At 45.8% G+C, this 12,093-nt stretch overlaps 1 protein-coding gene across 2 annotated transcripts in view; it reads right to left on the bottom strand.

Annotated features, from left to right (window-relative positions):
• CPT1B (carnitine palmitoyltransferase 1B) overlaps nucleotides 1-12,093 on the bottom strand; it is a 122,083-nt gene extending 109,990 nt beyond the window's left edge. For both annotated transcript variants that reach the window (XM_085533213.1, XM_085533214.1), the window contains exons 1-2: nucleotides 12,010-12,093; nucleotides 2,203-2,351 (exon numbers count right to left, since the gene is read on the bottom strand). In XM_085533213.1, the coding sequence (XP_085389339.1) occupies nucleotides 2,203-2,343 (141 nt within the window). In that variant the 5' untranslated portion in view covers nucleotides 2,344-2,351; nucleotides 12,010-12,093. The remainder of the gene's footprint in view (nucleotides 1-2,202; nucleotides 2,352-12,009) is intronic.

Here is a 12,093-nt window from a genome sequence, read left to right as displayed (position 1 = left end):
TACCCCATATAACCCCATATACCCCATATACCCCATATACCCCCATATAACCCCATATAACACCATATACCCCATATACCCCCATATACCCCCATATAACCCCATATACCCAATATACCCCATATAACCCCATATACCCCATATAACCCCATATACCCCATATAAGCCCATATCACCCCATATAACCCCATATAACCCCATATAACCCCATATACCCCCATATAACCCCATATACCCCATATACCCCCATATAACCCCATATAACCCCATATAACCCCATATACCCCATATACCCCATATACCCCATATACCCCATATAACCCCATATACCCCATATAAGCCCATATCACCCCATATAACCCCATATAACCCCATATACCCCCATATAACCCCATATACCCCCATATACCCCATATACCCCATATAACCCCATATACCCCATATAACCCATAGACCCAGAGACCCATAGAGACACATACAGGACCCATAGAGCGCCACCTAGCGGCTCGGAGGACTCATTGCAACCCATAGGGATGAATAGGGAACCATTCAGACCATATAAGGGGGTATATACCCCATATACCCCATATACCCCCATATAACCCCCCATAAAACCCCATATACCCCATATACCCCGTATACCCCCATATACCCCCATATACCCCATATACCCCATATACCCCCATATAACCCCATATAACCCCATATACCCCATATACCCCATATACCCCATATACCCCATATACCCCCATATAACCCCATATAACCCCATATAACCCATATAACCCCATATAACCCCATATACCCCATATAACCCCATATAACCCCCATATAACCCATATAACCCCATATAACCCCATATACCCCATATAACCCCATATAACCCCATATAAACCCATATACCCCTATATAACCCCATATACCCCTATATAACCCTATATGGACCCCATATACCCCATATAACCCCATATAACCCCATATACCCCCATATACCCCATATAACCCCATATACCCCATATAACCCTATATACCCCATATACCCCATATAACCCCATATACCCCCATATAACCCCATATACCCCATATAACCCCATATAACCCCATATAACCCCATATAACCCCATATAACCCATAGACCCAGAGACCCATAGAGACACATACAGGACCCACAGAGCGCCACCTAGCGGCTCGGAGGACTCATTGCAACCCATAGGGATGAATAGGGAACCATTCAGACCATATAAGGGGGTATATACCCCATATACCCCATATACCCCCATATAACCCCCCATATAACCACATATACCCCATATAACCCCATATACCCCCATATAACCTCATATACCCCTATATAACCCTATATGGACCCCATATACCCCCATATAACCCTATATGGACCCCATATACCCCCATATAACCCTATATGGACCCCATATACCCCTATATAACCCTATATGGACCCCATATACCCCATATAACCCTATATGGACCCGATATACCCCCATATAACCCTATATGGACCCCATATACCCCCATATAACCCTATATGGACCCCATATACACCTATATAACCCTATATGGACCCCATATACCCCATATAACCCTATATGGACCCCATATACCCCCATATAACCCTATATGGACCCCATATACCCCCATATAACCCTATATGGACCCCATATACCCCATATAACCCTATATGGACCCCATATACCCCCATATAACCCTATATGGACCCCATATACCCCCATATAACCCTATATGGACCCCATATACCCCATATAACCCTATATGGACACCATATACCCCCATATAACCCTATATGGACCCCATATACCCCCATATAACCCTATATAACCCCATATACCCCCATATAACCCCATATCACCCCTATATAACCCCATATAACCCCATATACCCCATATACCCCATATAACCCCATATAACCCCATATAACCCATAGACCCAGAGACCCATAGAGACACATACAGGACCCATAGAGCGCCACCTAGCGGCTCGGAGGACTCATTGCAACCCATAGGGATGAATAGGGAACCATTCAGACCATATAAGGGGGTATATACCCCATATACCCTATATACCCCCATATAACCCCCCATATAACCCCATATAACCCCATATACCCCTATATAACCCTATATGGACCCCATATATCCCATATAACCCTATATCCCCCCATACCTTGGCTCTCACAATGCGCTTCTTCCAGCTGCTCAGCCCTATATCGCACAGCAGCCTCAGCGCCTCCCGGCCCAGGTGGACCTGCAGCCCCTCCGGGGTCACAGAGAACTGGAAGGCGACGGCCTGGTGCGCTTCCGCCATAGCGCCACCTGCAGGACGGGAGGGGAATTGCAACGGGGTTAATGGGGGGAATGGGGGGTAATGGGGTTATATGGGGTGTAATGGGGGGTAATGAGGTTATATGGGGTTATATGGGGTTATATGGGGTATATGGGGTTATATGGGGTATATGGGGTATATGGGGTTATATGGGGTTATATGGGGGTATATGGGGTTATATGGGGTTATATGGGGTTATATGGGGTATATGGGGTATATGGGGTTATATGGGGTTATATGGGGTTATATGGGGTATATGGGGTTATATGGGGTATATGGGGTATATGGGGTTATATGGGGTTATATGGGGGTATATGGGGTTATATGGGGTTATATGGGGTTATATGGGGTATATGGGGTATATGGGGTTATATGGGGTTATATGGGGTTATATGTGGTGTAATGGGGTTATATGGGGTTATATGGGGTTATATGGGGTATATGGGGTATATGGGGTTATATGGGGTATATGGGGTTATATGGGGTTATATGGGGTTATATGGGGTTATATGGGGTATATGGGGTATATGGGGTTATATGGGGTTATATGGGGTTATATGTGGTGTAATGGGGTTATATGGGGTTATATGGGGTGTAATGGGGTTTAATGGGGTTATATGGGATTCTAAGGGGTTATATGGGATGTAATGGGGTTATATGGAATCCTATGGGGTTATATGGGATGTAATGGGAAGTAATGGGATTCTATGGGGTGTGATAGGATGTAATGGGGGGTAATGGGGTTATATGGGGTGTAATGGGGTGTAATGGAGTTATATGGGGTTATATGGGATATAATGTGATATAAAGGGATTCTATGGGCTGTAATGGGGTTTAATGGCGTTATATGGGGTTATATGGGATGTGATGGGGTTATATGGGATGTAAAGGTGTTATATGGGGTTATATGGGGTTATATGGGGTTATATGGGGTTATATGGGGTTATATGGGGTTATATGGGATGTAATGGGGTTATATGGGATTCTATGGGGTTATATGGCATGTAATGGGGTGTAATGGGATTCTATGGGGTGTAAAGGGGTTTAATGGGGTTATATGGGGTTATATGGGGTTATATGGGGGTATATGGGGTTATATGGGGTTATATGGGGGTATATGGGGTTATATGGGGTGTAATGGAGTTATATGGGGTTATATGGGGTTATATGGGGTATATGGGGTTATATGGGATTCTATGGGGTTATATGGGGTTATATGGGATGTAATGGGGTTATATGGGGTTATATGGGGTTATATGGGGGTATATGGTGTTATATGGGGTTATATGGGTTATATGGGGTTATATGGGGTATATGGGGTATATGGGGTTATATGGGGTATATGGGGTTATATGGGGTTATATGGGGTATATGGGGTTATATGGGATTATATGGGGTATATGGGGTTATATGGGGTTATATGGGGTATATGGGGTTATATGGGGTTATATGGGATGTAATGGGATTATATGGGGTTATATGGGGTTACAAGGGGGTATATGGGAGTATATGGGGTTATATGGGGTTATATGGGGGTATATGGGGTTATATGGGGTATATGGGGGTATATGGGGTTATATGGGGTTATATGGGATGTAATGGGGTTATATGGGATGTAATGGGGTTATATGGGATTCTATGGGGTTATATGGGATTCTATGGGGTTATACGGGATGTAATGGGGTTATATGAAATTCTATGGGGTTATATGGGGTCATATGGGATGTAATGGGATGTAATAAGGTGTAATGGGGTTATATGGGGTTATATGGGGTTATATGGGATGTAATGAGGTTATATGGGGTTATATGGGGTTATATGGGGTACATGGGGTTATATGGGGGTATATGGGATGTAATGGGGTTATATGGGATTCTATGGGGTTATATGGGATGTAAAAGGGTTATATGGGATGTAACGGGGTGTAATGGGGTTATATGGGGTTATATGGGGCTATATGGGATGTAATGGGGTTATATGGGATGTAATGGGGTGTAATGGGATGTAATGGGGTGTAATGGGGTTATATGGGGTTATATGGGATGTAATGGGATGTAATGGGGTGTAATGGGATGTAATGGGATGTAATGGGATGTAATGGGGTGTAATGGGGTGTAATGGGATGTAATAGGATGTAATGGGATGTAATGGGGTGTAATGGGATGTAATGGGGTGTAATGGGGTGTAATGGGGTGTAATGGGGTGTAATGGGATGTAATGGGATGAAATGGGGTGTAATGGGGTGTAATGGGGTGTAATGGGGTGTAATGGGATGTAATGGGATGTAATGGGGTGTAATAGGATGTAATGGGGTGTAATGGGATGTAATGGGATGTAATGGGGTGTAATGGGGTGTAATGGGATGTAATGGGGTGTAATAGGATGTAATGGGATATAATGGGATGTAATGGGATGTAATGGGATGTAATGGGGTGTAATGGGATGTAATGGGATGTAATGGGATGTAATGGGGTGTAATGGGATGTAATGGGGTGTAATGGGGTGTAATGGGATGTAATGAGATGTAATGGGGTTATATGGGATGTAATGGGGTGTAATAGGGTGTAATGGGATGTAATGGGGTGTAATGGGGTTATATGGGATGTAATGGGATGTAATGGGGTGTAATGGGATGTAATGGGATGTAATGGGGTGTAATGGGGTGTAATGGGATGTAATGGGGTGTAATGGGATGTAATGGGGTGTAATGGGATGTAATGGGGTTATATGGGGTGTAATGGGGTGTAATGGGGTGTAATGGGGTGTAATGGGATGTAATGGGGTGTAATGGGGTGTAATGGGGTGTAATGGGATGTAATGGGATGTAATGGGGTTATATGGGATGTAATGGGGTGTAATGGGATGTAATGGGATGTAATGGGATGTAATGGGGTGTAATGGGGTGTAATGGGATGTAATGGGATGTAATGGGGTTATATGGGATGTAATGGGATGTAATGGGGTGTAATGGGGTGTAATGGGATGTAATGGGGTGTAATGGGGTGTAATGGGGTGTAATGGGGTTATATGGGATGTAATGGGGTGTAATGGGGTGTAATGGGATGTAATGGGGTGTAATGGGGTGTAATGGGGTGTAATGGGATGTAATGGGATGTAATGGGGTGTAATGGGGTGTAATGGGGTGTAATGGGATGTAATGGGGTGTAATGGGGTGTAATGGGATGTAATGGGATGTAATGGGGTTATATGGGATGTAATGGGATGTAATGGGGTGTAATGGGATGTAATGGGGTGTAATGGGATGTAATGGGGTGTAATGGGGTGTAATGGGATGTAATGGGATGTAATGGGGTGTAATGGGATATAATGGGATGTAATGGGGTGTAATGGGATGTAATGGGGTGTAATGGGGTGTAATGGGATGTAATGGGGTGTAATGGGGTGTAATGGGGTGTAATGGGGTGTAATGGGGTGTAATGGGATGTAATGGGATGTAATGGGGTTATATGGGATGTAATGGGATGTAATGGGGTGTAATGGGATGTAATGGGATGTAATGGGATGTAATGGGGTGTAATGGGATGTAATGGGGTGTAATGGGGTGTAATGGGGTTATATGGGATGTAATGGGATGTAATGGGGTGTAATGGGATGTAATGGGGTGTAATGGGGTGTAATGGGGTTATATGGGATGTAATGGGATGTAATGGGGTGTAATGGGATGTAATGGGATGTAATGGGACGTAATGGGGTGTAATGGGATGTAATGGGGTGTAATGGGGTGTAATGGGATGTAATGGGATGTAATGGGACGTAATGGGGTGTAATGGGATGTAATGGGGTGTAATGGGGTGTAATGGGGTGTAATGGGGTGTAATGGGATGTAATGGGATGTAATGGGATGTAATGGGGTGTAATGGGATGTAATGGGGTGTAATGGGGTGTAATGGGGTGTAATGGGGTTATATGGGATGTAATGGGATGTAATGGGGTGTAATGGGGTGTAATGGGGTGTAATGGGGTTATATGGGGTGTAATGGGATGTAATGGGATGTAATGGGATGTAATGGGGTGTAATGGGGTGTAATGGGGTTATATGGGATGTAATGGGGTGTAATGGGGTGTAATGGGATGTAATGGGATGTAATGGGATGTAATGGGGTTATATGGGATGTAATGGGATGTAATGGGATGTAATGGGGTGTAATGGGGTGTAATGGGATGTAATGGGATGTAATGGGATGTAATGGGGTGTAATGGGATGTAATGGGATGTAATGGGATGTAATGGGATGTAATGGGGTTATATGGGTTTATATGGGATGTAATGGGATGTAATGGGGTGTAATGGGGTTATATGGGGTTATATGGGATGTAATGGGATGTAATGGGGTGTAATGGGATGTAATGGGATGTAATGGGGTTCTATGGGATGTAATGGGATGTAATGGGGTGTAATGGGGTGTAATGGGATGTAATGGGGTGTAATGGGGTGTAATGGGATGTAATGGGATGTAATGGGGTGTAATGGGATGTAATGGGATGTAATGGGGTGTAATGGGGTGTAATGGGATGTAATGGGGTGTAATGGGGTGTAATGGGATGTAATGGGGTTATATGGGATGTAATGGGGTGTAATGGGATGTAATGGGATGTAATGGGGTGTAATGGGGTGTAATGGGATGTAATGGGATGTAATGGGGTGTAATGGGGTGTAATGGGGTGTAATGGGATGTAATGGGGTTATATGGGATGTAATGGGGTGTAATGGGGTGTAATGGGATGTAATGGGATGTAATGGGGTGTAATGGGATGTAATGGGATGTAATGGGGTTATATGGGATGTAATGGGATGTAATGGGGTGTAATTGGATGTAATGGGGTGTAATGGGATGTAATGGGATGTAATGGGGTGTAATGGGGTGTAATGGGATGTAATGGGGTGTAATAGGATGTAATGGGCTGTAATGGGATGTAATGGGGTTATATGGGATGTAATGGGGTGTAATGGGATGTAATGGGATGTAATGGGGTGTAATGGGATGTAATGGGGTTATATGGGATGTAATGGGGTTATATGGGATGTAATTGGATGTAATGGGGTGTAATGGGATGTAATGGAGTGTAATGGGGTGTAATGGGATGTAATGGGATGTAATGGGTTTATATGGGGTTATATGGGATGTAATGGGGTGTAATGGGATGTAATGGGGTGTAATGGGGTGTAATGGGATGTAATGGGGTTATATGGGATGTAATGGGATGTAATGGGATGTAATGGGGTGTAATGGGGTGTAATGGGATGTAATGGAGTGTAATGGGGTGTAATGGGATGTAATGGGATGTAATGGGGTTATATGGGATGTAATGGGGTGTAATGGGATGTAATGGGGTTATATGGGATGTAATGGGATGTAATGGGGTGTAATGGGATGTAATGGGGTGTAATGGGATGTAATGGGGTGTAATAGGATGTAATGGGGTGTAATGGGATGTAATGGGGTTATATGGGATGTAATGGGATGTAATGGGATGTAATGGGGTGTAATGGGGTGTAATGGGATGTAATGGAGTGTAATGGGGTGTAATGGGATGTAATGGGATGTAATGGGGTTATATGGGATGTAATGGGGTGTAATGGGGTGTAATGGGATGTAATGGGATGTAATGGGGACGTAATGGGGTTATATGGGATGTAATGGGGTGTAATGGGATGTAATGGGATGTAATGGGGTGTAATGGGGTGTAATGGGGTGTAATGGGATTATATGGGGTGTAATGGGGTGTAATGGGGTGTAATGGGATGTAATGCGGTGTAATGGGATGTAATGGGATGTAATGGGGTTATATGGGATGTAATGGGGTTATATGGGGTTCTATGGGCTGTAATGGGGTGTAATGGGCTGTAATGGGGTTATATGGGATGTAATGGGGTTATATGGGATGTAATGGGGTTATATGGGCTGTAATGGGGTTCTATGGGCTGTAATGGGGTTATATGGGGTTATATGGGGTTATATGGGGTTATATGGGCTGTAATTGGGTTCTATGGGCTGTAATGGGGTTATATGGGATGTAATGGGGTTATATGGGATGTAATGGGGTTATATGGGATGTAATGGGGTTCTATGGGCTGTAATGGGGTTATATGGGATGTAATGGGGTTCTATGGGCTGTAATGGGGTTATATGGGGTTATATGGGCTGTAATGGGGTTATATGGGGTTATATGGGATGTAATGGGGTTATATGGGGTTATATTGGGTTATATGGGTTTCTATGGGCTGTAATGGGGTTATATGGGGTTCTATGGGCTGTAATGGGGTGTAATGGGATGTAATGGGGTTCTATGTGCTGTAATGTGGTTCTATGGGCTGTAATGTGGTTCTATGGGCTGTAATGTGGTTATATGGGGTTATATGGGCCGTAATGTGGTTCTATGGGCTGTAATGGGGTTGTATGGGCTGTAATGTGGTTCTATGGGCTGTAATGTGTTTCTATGGGCTGTAATGGGGTTATATGGGGTTATATGGGGTTATATGGGATGTAATGGGGTTATATGGGGTTATATGGGGTTATATGGGGTTATATGGGATGTAATGGGGTTATATGGGATGTAATGGGGTTATATGGGGTTCTATGGGCTGTAATGGGGTTATATGGGGTTATATGGGGTTATATGGGTTTCTATGGGCTGTAATGGGGTTATATGGGCTGTAATGGGGTTATATGGGGTTGTATGGGCTGTAATGGGGTTCTATGGGCTGTAATGGGGTTATATGGGGTTATATGGGCTGTAATGGGGTTATATGGGATGTAATGGGGTTATATGGGCTGTAATGGGGTTGTATGGGCTGTAATGGGGTTCTATGGGCTGTAATGGGGTTATATGGGGTTCTATGGGCTGTAATGGGGTTATATGGGCTGTAATGGGGTTATATGGGATTATATGGGGTTCTATGGGATGTAATGGGGTTATATGGGGTTCTATGGGATGTAATGGGGTTATATGGGCTGTAATGGGGTTATATGGGGTTCTATGGGATGTAATGGGGTTATATGGGCTGTAATGGGGTTATATGGGTTTCTATGGGCTGTAATGGGGTTCTATGGGCTGTAATGGGTTTACATGGGGTTCTATGGGCTGTAATGTGGTTCTATGTGCTGCATTGTGGTTCCCTACAGCTGCAGTTCCTGTTGCTGCCGCTGGGTGTCGCTGTTGTTCCCCCGTTTCCCCCCTTTATTCCGGTCCCGGTCCCGGTTCCGTCCCGTTTTTGTCCCGGTTCGGCCCGTTTCGCGGTTTTTTGACTGTCCCGTTTCCGCTTCCGGCCGGTTCCGGGCGGTTCCGGTCTGTGTCATTGAGGGTCGGTTGGTCACGGGGCGCTGGAGCGGAGCCAACTGGGACAGGGGTCACGGACGGCAACGGGCGGCAACGGGCGGCAATGGGAGGCAATGGGCCGAACCGGGCCGGACCGGGATGTAATGAGCCCAATGGGCTGAGCCCAACCGGGCTGGAAGGAGCCGAACCGGGTCGAACCGGGCTGGAAGGAGCCGAACCGGGCGGCAATGAGCTGAACCGGGTCGAACCGGGCTGGAAGGAGCCGAACCGGGCGGCAATGAGCTGAACCGGGTCGAACCGGGCTGTAAGGAGCCCAACCGGGTCGAACCGGGTTGGAATGAGCCCAACCGGGCTCTAATGAGACGAACCGGGTCGAACCGGGCTGCAATAAGCCCAACCGGGTTGGAATGAGCCGAACCGGGCTCTAATGAGACGAACCGGGTCGAACCGGGCTGCAATGAGCCCAATGGGCTGAGCCGAACCGGGCTGTAAGGAGCCGAACCGGGTCGAACTGGGCTGTAAGGAGCCGAACCGGGTTGGAATGGGCCAAACCGGGTTGAACCGGGCTGTAAGGAGCCGAACCGGGTCAAACCGAACCGGGCTGCAATGAGCCCCAATGAGCAGCACGGAGCTGCACCCCATATACATCCCATATATCCCATATATCCCATATATCCCATATATATCACATATATCCCATATATATCCCATATATATCCCATATATATCCCATATATCCCATATATATCCCATATATCCCCATATACATCCCATATATCCCATATATATCCCATATACATCCCATATATCCCATATTCATTCCATATATATCCCATATATCCCATATTCATTCCATATATATCCCATATATCCCATATATCCCATATATATCCCATATATATCCCATATACATCCCATATATCCCATATACATTCCATATATCCTATATATATATCACATATACATCCCATATATCCCATATATATCCCATATACATCCCATATATCCCATATACATCCCATATATCCCATATATCCCATATATATCCCATATACATTCCATATATCCCATATATATCCCATATATATCCCATAGACATCCCATATACATTCCATATATCCCATATACATCCCATATATCCCATATACATCCCATATATCCCATATATATCCCATATACATTCCATATATATCCCATATATCTCATATATCCCATATATATCCCATATATATCCCATGTATCCCATATACATCCCATATATCCCATATATCCCATATATCCCATATATCCCATATATATTCCATATATATCCCATATATAGGATATGGGGCACAGCCCTATAGGGTGCACTGCTATGGGGTGCTGTGCTATGGGGCACAGCCCTATAGGGTGCACTGCTATGGGGTGCTGTGCTATGGGGCACAGCCCTATAGGGTGCACTGCTATGGGGTGCTGTGCTATGGGGCACAGCCCTATAGGGTATAGTGCTATGGAGTGCTGTGCTATGGGGTGCAGCACTATGGGGCACAGCCCTATAGGGTGCAGTGCTATGGGGCACAGCCCTATAGGGTGCAGTGCTATGGGGCACAGCCCTATAGGGTGCACTGCTATGGGATACAGCGCTATAGGATACAGCCCTATAGGGCACAGCACTGCTATAGGGCACAGCACTTCTGCCCCACAGGTCACCCTGCCCCATAGGTCACCCCATAGGTCACCCTGCCCCATAGGTCACCCTGCCCCATAGGTCACCCCGCCCCATAGGTCACCCTGACCCATAGGTCACCCCGCCCCATAGGTCACCACGCCCCATAGGTCACCACGCCCCATAGGTCACCCCATAGGTCACCCCGCCCCATATCCCCGTATATCCCCCCCATAGGTCACCCTATAACCTCCCTATGTCCCCCCTATATCCCCCTATACCCCCCCATATCCCCTATAACCCCCTATAACCCCCCTATATCCCCCTATAACCCCCCTATACCCCCTATATCCCCCCCATAGGTCACCCTATAACCCCCCTATGTCCCCCCATATCCCCTATATCCCCCTATAACCCCGCATATCCCCCCTATAGCCCTATAACCCCCCTATAGCCCCCCTATACCCCCCTATACCCCCCTATAACCCCCTATAACCCCCCTATAACCCCCCTATATCCCCCTATATCCCCCCTATAACCCCCCTATACCCCCCCATATCCCCCCTATATCCCCCTATAACCCCCCTATACCCCCCTATAACCCCCCTATACCCCCCTACACCCCCCTATACCCCTCTATAACCCCCCTATATCCCCTATATACCCCCCTATATACCCCCTATATCCCCTATATACCCCCGGTACCTGTTGCGGTTCCGATCGAGGTTCCCGAGTCGGTTCGGTCGGTTCGGGCGGTTCCGTGACCACGAGGGGCTGAAACCGGATCCG

Source organism: Coturnix japonica, unplaced genomic scaffold (genome assembly GCF_054131305.1).
Source record: "Coturnix japonica strain WE unplaced genomic scaffold, WE-NBRP24 Scf055, whole genome shotgun sequence".
Taxonomy (NCBI): domain Eukaryota; kingdom Metazoa; phylum Chordata; class Aves; order Galliformes; family Phasianidae; genus Coturnix; species Coturnix japonica.
This window is presented reverse-complemented; position numbering and strand designations above follow the sequence as displayed.